Below are 20,312 nucleotides of genomic sequence, written 5' to 3' on the forward strand. Positions count from 1 at the left end.
AGTATTCTTATTTTGCCACAAGGGGGGGTGATGAGCAGGAGTCAGTGAATAATGATGGGGCCGCTCTATAAAGCTGCAACAGTTATTAATACTTAAATTTAAGGGTCAAGCTGTTAAGAGGCTATATGATACTTTGTGGAATTAACTTGGTGAGGGAAACAGCGCTAATCAAGCTCTTCTAAATGAGGAGTATGTTTCCGGAGTAGATGGCTTAATCAAGTGTCGATATCAGTGCAGGTAGAAGTCTACACAAACTTTCAGATTTGAGTATTAACCAATTATTAGTCATGCACTAACATACCAAGTTGCCCATTCCCACGGAAATACTGAGTTAAGAAAATTAAGGTAATTCCAGTATTTCATACAAAGAAAAACTATTTATTACTCAAAAACAATACATATCTGACGGTGTTTCATGTACAGACAGCAAGGTGAATACTAATAGAGCAAATATCAGGAAATAAACATTAACTGTACTAATAAGCTAACATAACATTTTGTGATTGAAAGGAATTTCTAACTTGGTCTGCACATAATCATAATATCTGGTACATGTTACTCCCAAAAATGTTTTTTTTTTTTGCGATGTTCAAAACTAGTAAAAAAGTAATTGTCATAGTGAAGCAAACTTATGTCCTAACAGATTCGTTTTACAATGCTAACCACACATTAAAACATACTTTAAGTGGGATCATATTTCCATGTTATACAGTAATAACTTTTTCCCTCTAATGTCGAACTGTAGTTATGATTTAAATACCAGGGCTTCCAAACGTGGTATTTTGAAGTTTTCAACCTCTGGAGGAAATACAATAGCTGCAGAATACAAAAGCTAGTTGAAGACTAAGGCATCCCTATCATCATATAAGGAGGCTGCATCCCTCCAGGACCAGTTGAACAGATCCAACATGTGTTCCTTTCATTCAGTGTCTATGGACAAATACCTGTGAGCGTACTAGATGGCAACTGTAAAACACGTCACATTTTCTTCACAACTCCTGCCCGGTGACCGTTACGGCAAAATGGGTTCCTCCCGCCTTTGATCATGTTCACGTTTCCATGACGTCAGATGAGGAGTCTTTGAGCTTCGGCTTTTCTCTGCCCTCACACGGAGGGTCGACATCCTCGAGGAGTGAGAGATCGAGTGCAGGCAAGGGTGCCCTCCAGTACTGGAAAGAGTTGTAAGTGCAGTCGTTGCCGGTGCTCTTGTCGTTCACCTGGTTGAGAGGAACAGGAGACAACTGCATGAGGACAAAGAAAGACGTGCACACGTCACTCGAAGAGCATGTGGCCGAGGCAGTACCGACCCATCCAACATTACCCTCGTGAGGTTGAGGATGTCCACAGAGACACGCTGAACTAAATACCGCACAGCTCAAACTACTTTGCAACTAAGATTTAAAGAGGCAATCCATACAATTGTCTTTGGTGTACTACACTACAGGTCGCAGAATTCAATTTGAAATGGCAACTTTTTTTTTTTTTGTTTTAACAAAATTCTTCTTGCCACTTATCAAGGGGGTAGCATGCTCCTGCAATAGAGGATGCTGCAGTTTCAGGACTGCAGTCTTAGGACCCTAGTTTTTCCTGACAGGGCGTAGGACACATGGACGACACCCTAACCATCTCTAACCTTAACTATTTAACCTTATACCTAACCTTAACCATCTAACATTATACCTTACCGTATACTTAACCTTAACCATCTCTAAACTTAACCAGTTCTAACCTTAACCATCTAACCTTATACCTAACCATGACCATCTCTAAGCGTAACCAGCTCTAACCTTAACCATTTAACCTTATACATAACTGTAACCATCTAACATTATACCTAACCTTAACCATCTTACCGTATACCTAACCTTAACCATCTTACCGTATACCTAACCTTAACCATCTCTAAACTTAACCAGCTCTAACCCTAACCATCTAACCTTATACCTACCTTTTTTTCGTGGTAGCAGGGGACTTTAATCAGGCTAAATTGACGGATATTTTGCCAGACTTTCACCAGCACGTCTCCTTAGCAACCAGGAGAAACTACACGCTGGACCATGTGTACACCCACAGACGGGAGGCGTACAGAGCGGTGCCCCGCCCCCACCTGGGCTTCTCTGACCACATCTCCATCCTGCTGGTGGCTGTTCCATCATCCCGTGCTCAAAGACAACAAGCCCACACAGAAGACCATCACTGTGTGGCCCAGTAGAGCTGTCTCTATGCTCCAGGACTGTTTGGAGTGCACTGACTGGCAAGTGTTCAGATGAGCAGCAACTGGTGAGGGCCGGGTAGACCTGGATGAATATGTGCCAGCCGTTTGTGGATACATCAGCAAATGTATTGATGACGTCACCACCACCAGGAAAATAACCGTCTGTCCCAATCAGAAACCCTGGCTGAATGGAGAGGTGCGGTCTCTTCTGAAGGCACGGGATTCAGCCTTTAGGTCTGGAGATACAGTGGCACTAAGAGCAGTGAGGAGGGAATTGGAGGCTGGCATCAAAAAGGCAAAGGCCACTTATGCCCTCAGCATACAGGGTTATTTTTCCACCAATGACCCCCGGTCATGTGGAAGGGCATAACCCATCTCCTCCCACAGCACCAGGCTCACACTCCCACCAGGTGAGCTGCCCCTCAGTGTGTCTGCTGTGGATGTGAGGGGGACGCTGCGGAGGATCAATTCCCGCAAAGCAGCAGGCCCGGACAACGTCCCGGGACGGGTTCTGAGAGGTTGTGCTCAGGAGCTCACAGGCGTGTTGACTGATATCTTCAACATCTCACTCTCCCAAGCTGTGGTGCCCGTTTGTCTCAAGACGTCCACTATCGTTCCGGTTCCCAAAAACTCATCTGTGGGAAGCATGAATGACTATCGTCCGGTGGCCCTCGCTCCGATAATCATGAAATGCTTTGAACGATTGGTTTTGGCCCACATAAGGGACACTATCAGCATGGACCCCCATCAGTATGCTTATAGGAAGAACCGGTCTGTGTCCGACGCAGTGTCAGCTGTTGTCCACTCTGCTCTCACCGACCTGGAGAGCAGGGATTCCTATGTCAGGCTGCGCTTCCTGGACTTTAGTTTTGCTTTTAACACTATCATTCCGCAGACACTAGTCAACAAACTGCTGCTGTTGGGACTAGAACCATCTCTCTCCAACTAGGTCCTGGACTTCTCGACAAACAGGCCACAGTCTGTTATCCATGGCGTCTCATCTCCCACCCTCACGCTCAACACCGGCTCCCCACAGCGATGTGTCCTGAGCCTCCTGCTGTACACGCTCCTCCCATATGATTGCTCTGCAAAGTGCACGAGCAATCATATAGCGAAGTTTGCAAATGACACGGCTGTGGTCGGACTGATCTCCATCGGCGACGAGCCTGTGCACAGGCAGGAGGCGGAAGAACTTGTGGACTGGCGCAGAGCAAACGATCTCTGCATCAACGTGGGGAAGACTAAGGAGATGGTCGTGGACTTTAGCAGCCGTGGCGATGGTGTCCACCTGTAAATACCTGTGTCGGCACACCTCCAACGACCTCACGTGGGCCACCAACACAGCATGCATCACAAAGGCCCACCAACGCCTGTACTTAACCATCTAACATTATACCTCAACTTAACCATCTCCATCCTTATACCTAAACTTAACCATCTCTATCCTTATACCTAAACTTAACCGTCATTTAAATGGGGCAAATTAGCGTCCCCAAACAACATGCATTTAGTGACATCTAGTGGACGCTTGCCGCAATGACACCAGCTCTGGGCGCGCTTCAGAAGACGCAAGCAACAATCATCGTTTAATTTGTTCACGTAACCACAATCATCGTTTAATTTGTTCACGTAACCGCAATCATCGTTTAATTTGTTCACGTACCACACCAACACGAGGAAACTCGACCCGAGCAGCGGCGCCGTCCCCCCGGCGACGTTCCCCGGGGCCCTCACGCGGCGGGCAACCGCCCGGACTCGCAGCTGCCGTCAAGCGATGCGACGCGCGGCCTCCCGGGTCACCACTTCCGGTTTTGCGACGGAGAAACGACCCCCGCGGTTCGGGCTCTCGTTCGGCGCCGTGCGCTCTCTTCCTGGAGCGGCCATCCGACGCGGAGAGCAGCGATGGCGGCTTGACGCCCGCGTCCCCCACGGCGCTCTCGCTGCAGCCATAACGGCTTTTCGGAGGAGCGCCGCACAACGAGCTGTCCTCCGCGCGCCTTTTGGTCATTTTCGTGCACCGAACACCGCGACGGCGAAAGCTGCGCCGCGACGCTTCCTGGACCGCCGCCGCCGCCCAGCCCATAATATAACCACGTGGGCTCATCTCAGCCAATAGGAGGACCACTCTTCAGATTGTATACAGCAATAATAATAATAATAATAATAATAATTCCTTTTCGGTTGTTTTTTATTGTTTGAAGTTTTCTATTCATAGTCAAACGTATAGGGACATTTGACTATAATAGGTATAATGTATAGGGAATAATGAATATAATAATTGAAAAACACACCGACAAATGCACATCACCTCTTTTAGCGATTGCTTTTCTCCAAAACGATTTTACAATTGCTGCATATTTTGTCGGTGGTCAAGGACAGAGCTAGAGAAGAATAGAGGGGGTCAAGGTCCTTATGAGATAAGACGGGTCGGTGCAAGGTCCCGGTGTAGTCTCGTGTTCGGGACGAAATCGACAAACGTATCACACCCCCACAATATTGTCGTTTTGAGCTTTTTTGTTTCCCTTGCCAAAGCGATCAAGCCGTTCTCTATTGTCGGACCATAAGCCACTAATTTCTGTATACGATACGTCTTCATCACTCCTCCAGACATCCAGAATGACAGATTCCCTTAGCGTACGGCTTACAGAAATCTGTCCACACAACTTTCCATTTTAAAACTTTTATTGCAAATTTAGTAGAAACGTTCTAGGGGTGATCCTACAGATGTCCAATCATACAATAAGTTTAAAACAACTTTTCCTATATCCTCCTTTGTCATTTCTTTTTTTCTCAAATCAACCAAGGTAGGTAAAAATTGACAAAATGTTAAAACAAATACCTTCATGTGTTCAGCCAAATCAGAGTGTGTCCCACAGACATAGCCGCCAACCATGATAAAAGCTCACTCAGAAATCAGGGAGTAAAAATAAAAAAAATAAAAATAAAAAAAACAAAACACTTTGGAATAAAAAAAAAAAAAAAGACAGGAGCCCAATTGACAGAAATCATTAAGAGAAGGTAGCAAGGGTGCACCACAGCCCAGGTCTCGAGGGATGCATTTAGTCTCTGCACATTTCATAGAAAAACAGGACGTATTTGAGGGGGGAAAAGCACCTTGCAACTTCACGAGACACCAGTAAATATGCGTCAGATGGAACAGGGCATATTATGAATGTGATGTGAGACATAGGCTTCAGCCTGACCTGCTCCCAAAAAAAGGAAGTCGGCGGATTGATCTGGCAACTTTCTCCCACGAGAGGAATCCTAAAGAGGAGCATGACAGAAAAAAAAAAAAAAACAAAAAAAAAAAAAACATGTGTCCATAGGCATTTTTGTTTTCTTATTTTTTCTTTCAATCTGTTTTCCTCCCGGCCAAAAGCTGCTCGCCTCCAAGTTCGCAGCCCTGAAGGACAAGTCCAAATGGCCCCGTGTCACGTCAGGCTGTCGCGCTCCTCACACCGCGCTGCCTTGGCGGGCGGCACTTGGTCATCTTGTGCTCCGTTGGTGCACAAGTGTGCTGGTTTCCGTGCCACAAAGAAGACACAGTCGTAGACGTATTTCAACATAGAGCGCTCATTCTCGGTGTACGTGGTCTGGACCGACTCTCTTTCCACCTGCCAGGGGGGTAAATAATAATTTGTTTAACTAATTAATTTCATCATTTTCACAGGTAGAGAGTAAATGTTTGCCATGAGGGACTCGTAAGCAAAAACTGCACGATTTAAAATTAAAGTCATAAGAGAGCAAATAATAAAATCAAAGCACTGAATTCTGACGTCAGTTACCTCCATGTGAAAGCCATATTTGATGATCGCTGCCCTGATCTCTTCATAGCTCAGTTCAATCGACAGCTCATTTGCCATGTTCTCAAAATGGTACAGAAGTGGACCTGGTGAAACGAGAACATATAAAATACATTTCTTCTTATGGCCTTAGTGAGTAGGGATTGCTTTAGAATGCCTTTGCTGAGTTCTTATACCAAATGTAACATCAATGGTTTCCACTGTGAAAACCTGCTTGGGGTCACACCAAAATCTACAGGTGCTGTAGTCTGTTTAAACTTCAAATGCAATTAATACAAAAAATACCAAAGTACAAAAGTACAATTATTCAATTTGGAATATTTGGCTTATTTCCTCAAATATGGGGATATGGAGCCCACACTGCCCTTTCCCATTAACCGACTCACCTAGGTTGATCCAGACACCTCCAGGTTTCAGAATCTTCCAAATTGTCTCCACATAGTCCAGAACATTGTGAGCTGTGTCAATGAAGAAGCAGGTGGCCACACAATCCCAGGTGTCTGAGGGAGAGGGAGCAAAACAAAAGGTTATATTCTACAAGTCTAAATCACAATTCATACCACAGCTCGCCTTCAGTAATACAAAATCATCACTGACCAGGGTCTGTGTACACCTCCAGGAAATCCCCTGCTACCATTGAAAAGTCTGAAGTAGGTGGCAAGCTCTGGGGGTTCACATCGGGGAAAGTGATAGGCCGTGCCTGGTCAGATGACTTCCTGTTGTTGCTAAACTGGTGGATCCAGGGGTAAAGGGTCAGAGAGTTCACCTTCTCGCACCTGAAGTGAGCAGCCCACAGTTAAGAGGATTGGGGCGATGGCGGTGAGATCATACGTGAAAAAGAGTGACGGGAATGTTCAATCTTGCCATGGAAGAAAATGTATGATTTCTGGTGACACCAAGCACTATTCAACTATTCAGTTTTCAGTGATAAAATCAGGAACATCTTTAAAAAAAATAATAATAATAATTGTACTGTAATGCATTTGTCAGCTTGCAGCACAATTCTACTACAAGGGAAAACATTCCCAGCCTGCGTGGGGGGAGAGTGACAGTAATTGGTAGTTAATAAGAGTGGATTCATGTAGCCGGAGTAGAAATGTAAAAACGTACCTATTGAGTACAAAGTTTGAAGAGAAGAGCATGAAGAAGCTCCATTCATTCCCCTGGCACATGTAGCCCAGTCGAGCGATCTCCCAGGCTAAGCGGCCGAGCCCTGCGCCCGGGACCAGCACGCTCACCTTAGACACGTCACTGGCAGAATGAAATACACAAAGTCCATTTGATTAGAATACTTGCACTGACGACCATACTGTCGTGACATGTGACTAAGCTGTCACATGCGCGCCCCCCCATGATGTTTTTGCTTATCAAGGCTTTTGGATAGGTGGAGTTAATCCTACTACAATCACATATTCTATAATGTTAATATTGATACCACTATAATGAGTTTTCCTTTCAGACTTTGAGGCAACGATAAATGCAACTTGAAATGGTGGTTTGAATTAGCTGCACCGTAGGAATCTACATGGAGTGCTGAGTGGGTCACATTATTTTTGTACTCTGTGTGATATGTCAACGGCTGAGCATGAGCATCTCTCACTATCGGTCACTTGGGAAGAGTCTCTGGATCTCGTGGATGAGGGGCCAGTAGCAGGAGTTCCTCTCAGCCTGGCCTGCTTCGCTCCAGTCTCTCACAAACTGCTTGATGGTGGACTTCAGCTTGTCCATGTCAAATGTAGAGGACGGACGCACTTTCCTCAGATCATCCTGAAGCATAAAGAGCGGGACAAAGCAGAGTCTAATTGTCCAGCGGGGCTAAACGCACAAAAAGCAGAGACCTATGTCAGAACAAGGTAAGAACTATGCCGATAAATACTGACTTGCACGTTAAGCATGGCTAAATGAGTTGATAGCCCTACCTCCTCACCGTACTCCATGTTCTCAAACATGTGGATACAGTTGAGGACAATGGCCTGCAGCACCTCCTGGTTGTGCTCCACACACTGGCTTATCCGGGCCAGGTTGGGAATCACACCTGGCAGAAGCATCTGATGCCGCTGGGTAAGGCTCCCAAACTGCCGCTCGGCACGTTTCACCTGCTCCTGGACGTGGACTCTAACACATCACAGACAGACAGGCAGACAGGCAAACAGACAGACAGACAGGCAGACAGACAGGCAGACGTCTAAGCCTTTTTTTTTTTATTATTATCATTTTAGGAGAGGGGCACAGAATTGTGTCCTTGAGTTTCTTTAATTGTCTGGGAGCAACTAGCGTCACGATTACATTAGCTTGGTACATAAGACTAAAGCAACAAGCAAAATAATTACTTGTATATGAAACAGCACTTGGCCTAATGTACAAATTATTGCTTATTGTTTTTGCATTTGTCTTGTGTAATTAGATAGATAGATAGATAGATAGATAGATAGATAGATAGATAGATAGATAGATAGATAGATAGATAGATAGATTTGCCACATCAAAACAATAGGCAATAATAATAAAGTAATGAGGATAAAAACAAAAAACAGGCCGGGGGACAGCACTGTGTAATAAGCCTACAATAATAACGTATCGGAACGTTATTTGGTTACGGACTGTTTAAGAAATTCAAAGAGAATAAGCTTGGAATACAATGAGTCATTACCAGTAACATCATAAGTGTCCGATCACCACAAGCAATAGAAAAACTTTTCGGGAGTCCGTCCGTTGCAGCAGTCTTCAGGGGAGCGTTGGGGACCAACGGCAGCCCTCGGTGTCGGACAGTGTTTAGTTTGGGTCTGTATTATTCGGATCACGCGTTCCTACCTGTAATATCTGAACGCGTCGATGACCTTCCAGAAATGCTGCCTCTCCAGCTTCGCTTCCTCCTCTGGGGCGTATTTTATTTTCTTGTGGAAAAGGCTCTCATCTTGCTCTCCTTCGGCGGCTGCCTCCGTTGTTATATCGGCCATGTCCGAAAGCGGCGCAGGACAGGGGCGTCCAATCGAACGACGAGCGATCGTTTAAGAGCCGCCCAGGAAAAGCAATCGAGCCAGGCGGCCCGCTACCCAACCCATTGTTTTATCGTCGTCCAGTATTTGGGGTTTAAAGTGTAATTCGAAATTTCATATTGAAAAATACAGTAATATAACTTTGATATTTAATAAATAAATAAATAAAAAGGGAAACGACATAATTTGTGTCAAAACTAAAATTATGCCGTTATTTATTATTATTATTATTATTATTATTATTATTATTATTATTATTATTATTATTAGATATTTTTTTAATCTTTGGCTGTGGTTATTTTAGGTTCGTGACTCCTTTTGAATGTGTCTGGATGGTTTAACACGTGAAGTCAATAGCGGCTGAGTCTTAGTAAAACTCACAGATCACATTCAGACAAATGATTAATGGCGTAGTCGAGCATCCCGTGTAGTGGGTGAGTCGCCATTTGGGTGAGAATTACATCTCAAAATATCACAAATGTATAATGTTCACCAGTTCGTCCGCTGACATGGCACAGGTTTTCCGTCACAAAGCAATGAACGACAACTTCAAAAAATAATAATAATTTCCCATCACACATTTTAATGTATTAGTCATCTATGTTCGGGTTGACAATCTTCCCCATAAATAGGATGTCTCCAGAGTTGGATTCTGTGAGGATGACCATGAAGGGACGGTCGAACTTCATTACGGCGACTCGTTCCAAGGATGTAGGAGTCATGACAATACCCGTACCAGCTGCAGCGACTGTTCCAGCTTCATCCACATCCAAAGTGGCTTGATGCACAACCTTCACAAGGACATACAGCAGCGTGAGATAAAAGGATGGATTGACAGAAGTCAAAGCAATGTGAGAGCCATGCCAAATTGGCCATCAACTGATGACTTGTTGGAACTACTTGGGTTCGGGCATCTCTTGCCTTACCTCAGATACAGCCAGTCCCCGCTCCTCTGAAATGCCACTGAAATCAGCTTGTTGACTGAATATGCTTTGTATTCCCATTCCACTCAACACATCCTTCAGGGAAAATGACATTTTGATGGAGAACTTGGGCAGATATAAATCGGTTTTCCTAAGGAACAGAAAAATAAAATAAGAAATACAGGGAAAATGCACCATCACTGTCAAATTGACAGGGATAGCGTTTGGCATTTGTTGTAAAAATGTAAGTGCAACTTCTAGAAAACATCTTGATTTGATCGACGTCCAATTTTTATTTATTTATTTTTTATCAGTTAATTCTCGGGTTCATTGTAGAGTTTGTAAGCACTGTACTTTAGAAAAAAGTGGTGTGGTGGAGATTTTCTTTTCCCAAACCTTGGTTTCATCCACTTGAGCCATTTGGTGATATGGTTCTGGGTGATGGCCTTCTCCACTTCAGCCAGCCCGGTATCCGGCAACACCAGCAGCATTGATTTGGAGTCCTTGTAAGGTAGCTGGAGGACTGATGCTGAAATGTTCTGGTCATAGTATCTTTGGAATCTTTCCTCCAGGTTCATCATTTGTACTGAAACCTGCAAGATGTATGTTAGACCTTAAGCGCAGTTAAAACACAACAGAGTAAAACATGAAAGCGTCCAGGATGCACAATGAAACCTCTGAAAATTAAAGCCCCGCATGAGAACAGAAACAGTAGCATTTCCTGGAATAAAGACTGCACTTTCCATGGACTCTCTGCTTAAGCATTTGTCTTGAAGCGTGAGCCACAGGGTTTGTTTGGAAAGAAATACAGTTTGCAAAATGATGGAGTGTATCCATAAATGGGGTTATGGTTGTTTATTTTCCATTCTGCATTGCTGCATCAGAGTTTGCAGGGAACATAACGAGGTGGCAAGCACTTGCCCACATTCTATAGAGATGACCAATTTCCTTTGGGACAATCTGATTTTCTTAAACTGTATAAAAGATCACAAACAGTGGTAGATAAACCGAAAAGCTAATATTAGTGGTTGTATACAAATTCCACACCTGCCTAGTTCTTCTAGGTATGGGGAAGTGGTAGCAAAATGAAAAGTATTATACATGCAGGCTTTGTGAATAGATTGTGTATGTTTGCACCTTGGTCTGTTCATCGACATTGAACAGGTCCTCGTGGGTCTTCTTGAGGTCAAAGGGAAACTCCCATTTACCTAGAACACAAACATGCAAACCAATAGTGTAAAATCATTTACACTAGATAACAAAGTCAGCTAAAGCCCAATCATCGATTCTCATAAAACCCTTTACCTTTGAAGAACGTGTAACTGAGGAGAAACATAAGTGTGGCAGGATCGAGGTGTTGGATAAGATTGGCAATCTTCCCATTGGTCTTCTCCTTCACATAGCTATTGATTGTATTTTTACTCGCTGTGGTATTGGCGAAGTCGACCGTGAATGCATCTGACAGGTATGAGTGCTTCAAGATCTCCAGGAACCCAGGCTTTGGCTTGAAGGTCTCCTTCACAAACACGGCAGTTCCTGCCCTCAGGTCTTCTTGGGTTGACGAGTTGAACCTGGTGAGGATGGTCTGAAAGGCCCGGTCTGTGTCCGCCTGTGTCAGTGAAGCGTAGCCCAGAGTGTTGAACAGCTGTCGGTAGGTTTCTCCACGGGCTCCCGCTGACAAGGCAGCCAGGGCTAGGGTCACACTGGTTGGGGAGAAGAAGATGTTTTTGCCTTGAAAGTCTGTCTGAGCAGCTAACATTTTGTACAAGCGAACGGCAAACTCTTTGTTGGCTGAAGACACCAGTTGGAGGTTGATGGCTGTGTTGGCAGCTTCTGTGTGGGGTTCATGGTCATGATTGTTCTCGTGCAAATGATCATGGTCTCCTCTCGCTAAGCAGACGGCTGCAGACAGGATCCAGATGCTTAAAGCTGCACGCATCATGGTGGACTAGAATACAAGTACAGAAGAGCACCTTTGCTCAGAAACACTTGTGTAATATTTGCTTAATTGAACTGCTATTTGCTTTGGCATGTTTTGCACTACAAGGTCTTTTGCTAAATTACACATTTTAATGGAGATCATGCTTATTTGAAATCTAGCCTTCAAAGTAAAACAAACCTATTTAAGGTTATTCCAATGAAATCATTTTTAGTATTTATAAATTCAAAGTGTCAAATTCCAACTCAAAGTCTTAATATCAAACAAATTCTTACCAGCAAGGAAGAATTTTAATAATGTCTGAGAAGCATTACTTTGCGCGATTTGTACCAAATTGGTACGATTTTCTATGAGAATACTTACCCTCAGTTGTTCAGACCTTATGACTCCTGTTCCAAAGACACCAAGCCACAGACAGACAGAGAGGGAGATGTTCCCTTTTAAGAATTGATCAGATCAACCTTTGGCATGTTGATTTGCTTCCTCCTCTCATTTACTCGGAACTCCATATTTGTTCTGTTTAACGGTTGCTGTAAACCCAACTCTTGAAATTGTAGCTTTGTAAATGAACTGCACAGTGCCACTTTTAAGAATCACTCAACCTATTTGGTAAAATGCTGTCTAAATTATGGCATTTTAACGGAACCTAAAATGTTTAGTCCAAATACTAGGGGAAGATTACAGCTTTTGGAGTGGTAAAATAAAAAAAAATAAAAAAGAAAATGTATTAAAATGGTAAAAATCTGATTGCTGTTACATATCAGACTTTCAGCATTCTTGTCTTTTTTTTTTCATGAAAGAAACGTTGAAGGTTTTGCAATGAGAAAGTTCAGGAGATGTCAGATCAATGTTACTGGGAGCTAGTAGGACCAGGTAGCAGCGCAAAATACTTAAAAAACAGTCTCCAGTGCAGCTGCAAGGACTTGGGGCTCATTTGCAGTCCCATAAAGGAGAGGCAACCATGGTCCGCACCCCACAGGGCCAGTAAAGAGGTGGCATCCAGAAGCACAGTCCACGTTACCGGTCTTTTCTTCTTTAATGGTAATGATTGACCAGCCGCCTGTTCACCTGTAGCTACTGACCCCAGGTTCACTGGACCTGCTGGTGACTCAGCCCGCGCTGACTCATCCCAAAAAATTGGAGCATCAACCACCCACTCGCTCCGTGTCCCAGTTTCCCCAACAGGAGTAGGCTTATCTAAATCACAGTGTCATTTCACAATGTTTTCACTTAACAGAGACAAGTTGTGCTGGAGATATAAAGGGTTTAATAAAAAGCAAGTAAATGTTGAACTTATCACACATGCAGCAAATTAACCTTTTCCATAAAAAAATGTTTCAGATGGAGTTATGTTGTTTTTAAGGTATAGTCTCAATGTTTTGTTTATTTATATGCATTATTGTGGGTTGTCCTGTTTTCATCTTTTACCTGACTGCAGAGCAGATTTCCTAACAAGGACAATAAAGGTTGAATGATTAATAGCTTCAATAACTGATGGATTGAGCAGCCTGTTTCTTTAGAGTCTCTATACACAGACCAGCAAATCACCAAAACAGCTCTCACTCAGCTAAACAATGTTTAGGTAGGTGGTACATGTCAAAGTAACATCCACATGAACGCAGGGCCCAAGGTTTCCCAGCAGAACATTGCCCAGAGCATCACACTGCCATCACACTACCTTTTTCCATTGCTCCATGGTCCAGACCCGACTTTCACGTGCCCATGATTGGTCTGCGGCTACGCAGCCCCATATGGTGCAAGCTGCCGTGCACTGTGTGTTCTGACACCTTTCTATCATAGCAGCATGAACTATTCAGCAATTTGTGCTACAGTTGCTCTTCTGTGGGATTGGACCAGACGCACTAGAATTCGCTCCCCATCACCCGCATCAATAAGTTCTTGGGCGCCCATGACCCTGTCGACGGTTCATCGGTTGTCCTTCCTTGGGCCACTTTTGGTAGGCATTAACCACTGCATACCGGGAACGCCCCACGAGACCTGTCATTTTGGAGATGTTCTGATCCAGTCGTCTAGCCCTCACAATTTGGCCGTGGTCAAAGTCGCTCAGATCCTTACGCTTGTTCATTTTTCCTGCTTCGAACACATCAACTTCAGGAACTGACTGTTCACTTGCTGCCTAATATGTGCCATCGGAACAAGATGAGCAATGTTATTCACTTCACCTGTCAGTGGTTTTAATGTTGTGGCTGATCGGTGAATATTTAAGATTCAGGCATTACAGCATCAATAGTTGACGGAACAGGGAAAGTTATAATGAATTAATATATATATGTACACATAAGCAGTAGTTAATAGACTATCACTAGCAAGCCCAATATGGGCAGGTGGTGGGTATGCTAAAGTACAGTGCAAATAGTCAACAATGCATAGGTAATAATATATAATGAAATACTAGTAAACTAGAGGTATTTTGAAATGTTATGCTATGGTGTAATGTGCGGGTATAATAAATCATCGATGGTTGCCGAAGAGTTTGCCATCCAGTTTGATGAGCTGTCTCAGGAAGCCTCGGTTGGGGATGACACCCCTGTTGTCCTTGACGGCACAGATGGCCTCCACAAGGGTCAGGTTCTGCTTCAGCATCAGATAGGCCAAGACCAGCGTGGCCGATCGGCTCACTCCCACGTGGCAGTGCACGAGGACTTTGCCTGTAAAACACAAAGGGGATTTACTCACTTTTCACAAATCTACAAATTCCACAAGTCGACGAAACATTCTACCCTCACCCCCTCTACTGAGCGCTCCATGGATGAAGTCAGCTGTTGTCTGGAAGTTGACGCTCATGTCAAAGTCACAGGCGTCACGAGCTTCTATGCCCATGTAGGCGATGTTCATGCCGACGTATGTGTCTGCTCCTCCTCGCCGCTTATTGTGAGCGGCGTTTACAACGTGAGTGATCCGATGCGTAGAAAGATCCGCCCGGTTTTCCGCACTGTGCCTGTTCCAAAACCACGGATAATATATTGACTGGGAGCCATTTAATGGAAACGCAAACGCAAATAGTGCATGCAGAAAATGTAAAAGTCAGTTTTAAAGGTTTGAGAAACAATTCTCACTTAGTTGAGAATGTAGACCTTTTTTGACAGCCGATGTATGAGAAAAAAATCGGAAAGCTTCTGTGCCAAAAATGCCAGTGACAGAGAATCTGACAGTTAACACAGGTTGCTTTACATGGAGAGATGTTATCTACTAGTTGCCCACTCTGTAATTAAATATATGATTAGACCCCCCTCTATATTTAGACTGATTTCAAAAATAGACAAATGGTATAACCTGTTTGATTATTCTTTTAAATTCCCTTTACATAACACAAGTATCTGAAATCAAACCCAGACTAGTGGAGTTTAAATGACCTGCTTGAGCCCACAGGTTATTTCCAAGAATAATGAAGGAACAGTTACTTACTGGTCTCCAATGTAGAGGCTTGGCCATACTTCATCAGCATGGCTGATGATGGCTTTGCCAGTAAACAACAGTCTTTCCAGCTCAAAGACGGCCAACCCAGGTGAACTCAGGTCAATTTCCACTTTCCGGGGAGAGGGTTTATCATTCCAAGATGCCGGGAGTTTGGATGTATATGACATTGTTTTGGGTAAATCCTCTTCTGTCAGTCAATGACCAAAATATACAGTATATTCCAATAATCAACCCAAATAAATTACTCAAAGTTGCTGAGGAAAAAGTTGATAAATGTCCAGAATACTATATAAAGAATTATAGATATTATGAAGAAGCTATATTGAATAAACAAAAAAAAAAAAAAAGCACCGTCGTCAAACTGTGCAGAATGGTCCGACCTGCTTACGCCCAGGGTGTCCAAAGTGTTGCAACGGTGTTCCCCCCACAAATTAAAGTGAGTACATGTTTGGCTAGTCTAGGGTGTGGGGGCACAGGCTATGCTTTTGCATCTAAATAGCTGTCTATTTAAAGACCTGAATGCCCAGCGGCAGCGCTCAGAGTGTGTGCAGCCACACATAGGCCTCTGACCTCAGAAAAAAATAGTAGCTAACTATAGTCATAATCACTATTAAGAAAAAATACAGTACATACTGTCTAGTTCATCATCTGTCCTGCTTTACTTTTTTTTATCCAATATAACACTCAAATAGTCATTGAGTTTGAAAAATATCCTGATATTTAATTATTTCTCAGTCTGAGGCATATATTCCCATCTTGTGTTGAAAACATGCATGACATCTGCAACATCGACAGGGTAGAACCTGTTCTTGTGATCCAGATCTTTTTTTTTTTTTTTTTTTACATGTGTTATTTTACAAATATACATTTGTTACTAAATGCCTATCTAATGTTAAGTGATGCTCCATCTTAATACAGAAATTTACCAGCAAATAAAATAAACATTGTTTTTTTCTTGCCCATGCAAAGTTTGATATCTTATTTATTATAATTATTATAGAAAAGCTCCTCCCAAATATGGCACTCTTTCTAAATCAATACATCAAAGATGATTCTGAAAAGCAAAAAAATATACACATATATATTTGATTAACACAAGTCTCGAGCAAGAAGTGCTTTGGGTGCAAACCAGGTTTCATATAATAATGATAACAGACTTAGGCTATTATTCGTAGTCCTATTTTCACCTAATTATAATCCATACATTATGTCCCACGTAACCCTCAAATATGAAAGTGTAGGACATCTTCTCAATATATCTTTCAGTGAGAGAGCAATGGTGACAGAACTCCATAAATTACATTATGCTCCCCTTTTCACCCCTTGGTCCTACAAATGAAGTGCACAAATAACCTACACACCGAAAAAGAGAAAGTAATTCAAAAGCGTCAAAGCATTTGAAGGCTATCTTTCTACTGGAGTCTCAACACAACCAGATACAGGACAAACAAAAAACTATTTTTTTTTTTTTCATCAACATCTAGGACTGCACTCGGGAGCAATCTCCTCGCTAAGCTGCCGGGATGGAACCAGAGATCTTTGGAGGGTTCGCAAGAATCAACTATGATCTTGGCCTCGCTGCGGGAACCGAGGCATCAAGACTGAATCGAATCTGACAAGTGTTCTATTTCTTTTCCATTGACTGCAGCGCATGCAGGACCGCGAATACAAGCAAAACGAATAGAACAGACATCGTAGCTTCAAGGAGTTTTGAAGCCGTTCCTTTGGTGGTATAGGATACAACATGGGCTACTTGAATACAGGTGTTGGACGACAACAATTCAAGTTGGTGAGTGACATGACGAGCAATCTCACGGTTGGGTGACGTAGCTACAAAAGTAATTTACTTCACCTTGGACGATCCTCCATTCTGAAGGCGTCGTTGGGTTAGAGATAACTTAAAAGGTGCAATGTGGCACTACACAAATATTTCACGTAGGCCTGTCCTATATTATGCCGACATAAGCATGGCATAAAAGAGAAGATTCTTTAAGGAATGACAGTCCACGCTGAAGCTGGAATCATTCTTCTGTACAACCATCAGTTTATAGATCCTAAAAACAACTCAGTTGTCTTACATCAGCATAACGCATCCTGTCGAGTCTGACATCCCAAAGTTTTTCCTAACTAATTAATTGACTCCTCGCCATATATTATATGAATTTTACATCAGCATTTTGGAAAGGACATTAAAGTTGTTTCATTCCAGGAAAGAGTGATTAAATCCAGACCCTCTAATTGTCTGTGGAAGATTTGGAAGCAGAGAGGGAAATTGCAAGGCCCACTAAAACCAAAAAATGATTCAATTTCAGAAGGCTTTCTTCTCTAGTCTATCCAGAATGGCCTGGATCCTCTGCACGGCCTCCTTGCGGAACTGCCTGACAGCCTCCTGTCCCTGAGTCTCCACAGAGTCCAACTCCAGCAGCTCCTTGGTCAGCAACTCCTCCAGATACCGGTAACTTTTGTCTGACTTTTTGCCGACAAACTCATCAACGTCCTCCTGGAGAAGTAGCACTCTGGCCATGACCTGGTGGACCCTCGCAAGGCTGGGGTTTTCGCTCATGGGCTGTGGTCCAACGGGGCCGAGGGTCTGGGCTGGAGATGGCGCAGAAGGTGAAGACTCACTCTGTGAAGAATTAGGCTCTGTCAGCCCACCTCTCCCCGCACGGTTGTACATTTGGGGAGGTGAACTAAAATCTGCAGGTTTTCCATTGGCGGGGTTTAGGGAGGGCGCAGGCATGGGTTTAGGTCCCACCTGTGGAGCATGTTGGTGCTGTTGCTCCTGTAGCAATAGAGGACAAATAAGATTTATCAATGGCACTTTTGTTGGAAATTGACAAATTTCCTCAGAGTTTAAAATGGTATGTTTATTGCAATACAATTACATCTTTCCCTCTCTTCAAGAGTAATTAAAACCCAACAGGAATCAATTGGGTTACAAGGACAGACACCTACCTTGGGTTGGTAGGGTGGTGGGGCACCTGTTCCGGTCCCTGGCCATGCTGGAGGATTTTGGGGGCGCACCGGAGTTCCATAGTGGTTTTGTTGAGGCTGCTGGCCTGGCGGCCATTGCTGTTGAGATGGCCCGTATACACCAGTATGCCCCCAAACCTCAGCCTGGGGTCTGGAGTGGAGTGACTGGCCTGTGGGGTATGGGGGATTTGGGGGCATGCCGTGACTGACGTCACTATAGTGAGGATATGATCCCTGAGAGTATCCAGGACCCTGAGAGAAGAGAGAAGGCAGAGAAATAAATTAAAAACAAAAAAGGCTCATAGAGTTATATCACCTCGGTTATCATTTGTAATAAATATACCACAGCACTCACATGACAACCAAATTGCACTACACTTCCCTAAATTTCAACCAAAGTAAACAGGGAACATACCGCTTGACAGTGTGGACCAGGATAGTGATGGTGTTGAGCGTGAGGCTGTCCAGAACTGCCAGTCGTCTGCTCTGGACACCCCTGGTTTGGGTAAGGACCTGGTGCTGGTCTCTGGGACATCTGTTCTGCACAGTAGAAAGGGTTGGACGGGTGGAAGCTACTTGTGGAATATTGACCCTGACCTGGGTTGTAGACGCCGTGACCGTTTGGATATGCTCCAGGCACCGCCTAGATAGTAAAGAAAATGAAACGGGAATTGCAGGAATGCATGCAAGTGTGCATAATTCTGTGAGACAAGTGGTAGAGACACTGGGGCAACTCGTTCGACACAGTATATTATAGCAAATGTCGCCAAGAGTGATACTTGTTATGAATACTTGATATCATGAGCATGTACCTGTGGATTGTAAGCAGGCTGCACTTCTGTTCCTGAGGGATATGTATTTGCATAGTGTGCTGCGGAATGGGACTGCGGATACCAGTAGTTGGAGGGGTAGCCAGGATACTGAGAAGCGTCCTGTAGAGACATATCACATAATAAATTATACGACCAAATCATGACATGACATCTCACACACACACACACACACACACACACACACACACACACACACACACACACACACACACACGTGTGTCTAGTAACAACAGGAAAGCCATCTCTTTAACTTTCACAGCTGAGATCCAAACAATAATCTCCCTGTGATAACGTGCAGAACTAGGGGCTGGTTGTATGAATCCTGGCGGCGCGGAGCCAGATCGTGTGGAACTAGCCGAAGCCAAAGTAGGCCGCAAAAAAAACATTTGAAAATGTAATTCATTGTAGGACTCGGGATCAATTTCGACGACATCCAACAATCTCAAGCCGGGATCAACGCGACCGTGCACTTATTCACACACGGTCCGATATAGCGGGGCACTTTACATTACATAACGCCACGGTTTAGTGGCGGACCACCACCACTTAGCCCTAGCACGGGCTGGCTTTGCTGGTTCGCACTGTGACCGTTCTTTCCCGATCGCACTAAATTATGTTTCACGGCGAAAGTAAAGCCACGCCAGGGCTGCGGAGCCGGCCACTCACCATAGTTTTATCTCGGTTCCCGTGTTTTTCCGTGTTGTGATTCAAAGGCCAGCGAGCTTTCGGGTTTCACTCCACTTAACGTTGATGCATCGCCCGAATCCGCTTCCCAGCAGCACCCACTGAAAATATATGTATTTGGACAAAACAACGTCAGGGAGCGGGATCGACCCCCCCGATTGCGATCCCGAGCCAAATCGAGTGAATTTCTCAGACACGGTGTTGTTTGATTATATCAGTATCCGATTAAATGACACCTCGCTGGCGTAAGCTGTGCCTTTAATGAACTGGACCCGCCTTCCGGGTTCCGTCCCCTGCGTCGCCATCCTATCAGCGAATAGGAGAGCCCTGAAAACGTCCGCGCGCTGTACTCAAGGCTTTCCAAATGCTGCGTTCAACTGAGTTGTGAACTCGGAAAAAAAAAAAAAAAAATCCCAACTCCTCGGGAAAGCGCTCGTCGCGTCTTCGTTCGAAGTTTAAAGTCGGAACTTCCGATCTTCCGATCTTCCGAGATAACGGTCCTGACGTC

At 44.0% G+C, this 20,312-nt stretch overlaps 5 protein-coding genes across 6 annotated transcripts; all 5 read right to left on the reverse strand.

The window, feature by feature from the left end:
* Positions 1-363: 363 nt before the first annotated feature.
* On the reverse strand, positions 364-4,271 carry LOC307233309 (uncharacterized protein C9orf40 homolog). Its single transcript, XM_080004627.1, has 2 exons — positions 3,879-4,271; positions 364-1,217 (listed from the first exon to the last, which is right to left on the reverse strand). Exons 1-2 carry the CDS (start codon positions 4,221-4,223, stop codon positions 1,050-1,052), a joined length of 513 nt encoding a protein of 170 aa, XP_079860753.1. The 5' UTR covers positions 4,224-4,271; the 3' UTR covers positions 364-1,049.
* Positions 4,272-4,931: 660 nt separating this feature from the next.
* On the reverse strand, positions 4,932-8,166 carry carnmt1 (carnosine N-methyltransferase 1). The gene is made up of 7 exons (XM_080004664.1): positions 7,938-8,166; positions 7,619-7,785; positions 7,129-7,269; positions 6,616-6,794; positions 6,405-6,518; positions 6,001-6,104; positions 4,932-5,829 (listed from the first exon to the last, which is right to left on the reverse strand). The coding sequence occupies exons 1-7, from the start codon at positions 8,064-8,066 to the stop codon at positions 5,647-5,649; spliced, it is 1,017 nt and encodes a 338-aa protein (XP_079860790.1). The 5' UTR covers positions 8,067-8,166; the 3' UTR covers positions 4,932-5,646.
* Positions 8,167-9,604: 1,438 nt separating this feature from the next.
* Positions 9,605-11,879, reverse strand: LOC307233049 (alpha-1-antitrypsin homolog; the record flags this gene model as incomplete). Its single annotated transcript, XM_080004261.1, has 5 exons — positions 9,605-9,805; positions 9,941-10,088; positions 10,334-10,530; positions 11,075-11,145; positions 11,243-11,879. The coding sequence occupies 5 exons, from the start codon at positions 11,877-11,879 to the stop codon at positions 9,605-9,607; spliced, it is 1,254 nt and encodes a 417-aa protein (XP_079860387.1).
* A 1,255-nt stretch (positions 11,880-13,134) lies between these two features.
* On the reverse strand, positions 13,135-15,761 carry LOC307232879 (dual specificity protein phosphatase 26-like). The gene is made up of 3 exons (XM_080004084.1): positions 15,303-15,761; positions 14,624-14,835; positions 13,135-14,545 (listed from the first exon to the last, which is right to left on the reverse strand). The coding sequence occupies exons 1-3, from the start codon at positions 15,479-15,481 to the stop codon at positions 14,349-14,351; spliced, it is 588 nt and encodes a 195-aa protein (XP_079860210.1). The 5' UTR covers positions 15,482-15,761; the 3' UTR covers positions 13,135-14,348.
* Positions 15,762-16,050: 289 nt separating this feature from the next.
* On the reverse strand, positions 16,051-20,022 carry bag4 (BCL2 associated athanogene 4). 2 transcript variants are annotated; one of them, XM_080004604.1, is made up of 6 exons: positions 19,787-20,022; positions 19,100-19,219; positions 18,703-18,930; positions 18,270-18,539; positions 18,070-18,096; positions 16,051-17,940 (listed from the first exon to the last, which is right to left on the reverse strand). In XM_080004604.1, the coding sequence occupies exons 1-6, from the start codon at positions 19,787-19,789 to the stop codon at positions 17,623-17,625; spliced, it is 966 nt and encodes a 321-aa protein (XP_079860730.1). In that variant the 5' UTR covers positions 19,790-20,022; the 3' UTR covers positions 16,051-17,622. The 2 variants fall into 2 exon arrangements, with proteins under 2 accessions (XP_079860730.1, XP_079860729.1); XM_080004603.1 differs by having other exon boundaries at positions 16,051-18,096.
* Positions 20,023-20,312: the final 290 nt, after the last annotated feature.

Source organism: Zeus faber (assembly GCF_960531495.2).
Source record: "Zeus faber genome assembly, chromosome: 7".
NCBI lineage: Eukaryota > Metazoa > Chordata > Actinopteri > Zeiformes > Zeidae > Zeus > Zeus faber.

What these genes read in the sequence shown, in the direction of transcription:
- LOC307233309 (XM_080004627.1), bottom strand. Translation starts at nt 4,223, where the DNA reads ATGACCAAAAGGCGCGCGGAGGACAGCTCGTTGTGCGGCGCTCCTCCG. An exon ending in AGTTTCCTCGTGTTGGTGTG is followed by an intron (nt 1,218 to 3,878) that starts GTACGTGAACAA and finishes CCTCTCAACCAG; the next exon opens with GTGAACGACAAGAGCACCGG.
- carnmt1 (XM_080004664.1), bottom strand. Translation starts at nt 8,066, where the DNA reads ATGCTTCTGCCAGGTGTGATTCCCAACCTGGCCCGGATAAGCCAGTGT. An exon ending in TCAAACTTTGTACTCAATAG is followed by an intron (nt 6,795 to 7,128) that starts GTACGTTTTTAC and finishes TGCTCACTTCAG; the next exon opens with GTGCGAGAAGGTGAACTCTC. An exon ending in GGAGGTGTACACAGACCCTG is followed by an intron (nt 6,519 to 6,615) that starts GTCAGTGATGAT and finishes CCTCTCCCTCAG; the next exon opens with ACACCTGGGATTGTGTGGCC.
- LOC307232879 (XM_080004084.1), bottom strand. Translation starts at nt 15,481, where the DNA reads ATGTCATATACATCCAAACTCCCGGCATCTTGGAATGATAAACCCTCT. An exon ending in AGCCTCTACATTGGAGACCA is followed by an intron (nt 14,836 to 15,302) that starts GTAAGTAACTGT and finishes GTTTTGGAACAG; the next exon opens with GCACAGTGCGGAAAACCGGG. An exon ending in TGGAGCGCTCAGTAGAGGGG is followed by an intron (nt 14,546 to 14,623) that starts GTGAGGGTAGAA and finishes TGTGTTTTACAG; the next exon opens with GCAAAGTCCTCGTGCACTGC.
- bag4 (XM_080004603.1), bottom strand. An exon ending in AGCCTGCTTACAATCCACAG is followed by an intron (nt 18,931 to 19,099) that starts GTACATGCTCAT and finishes TTTACTATCTAG; the next exon opens with GCGGTGCCTGGAGCATATCC. An exon ending in CTGGTCCACACTGTCAAGCG is followed by an intron (nt 18,540 to 18,702) that starts GTATGTTCCCTG and finishes CTCTTCTCTCAG; the next exon opens with GGTCCTGGATACTCTCAGGG.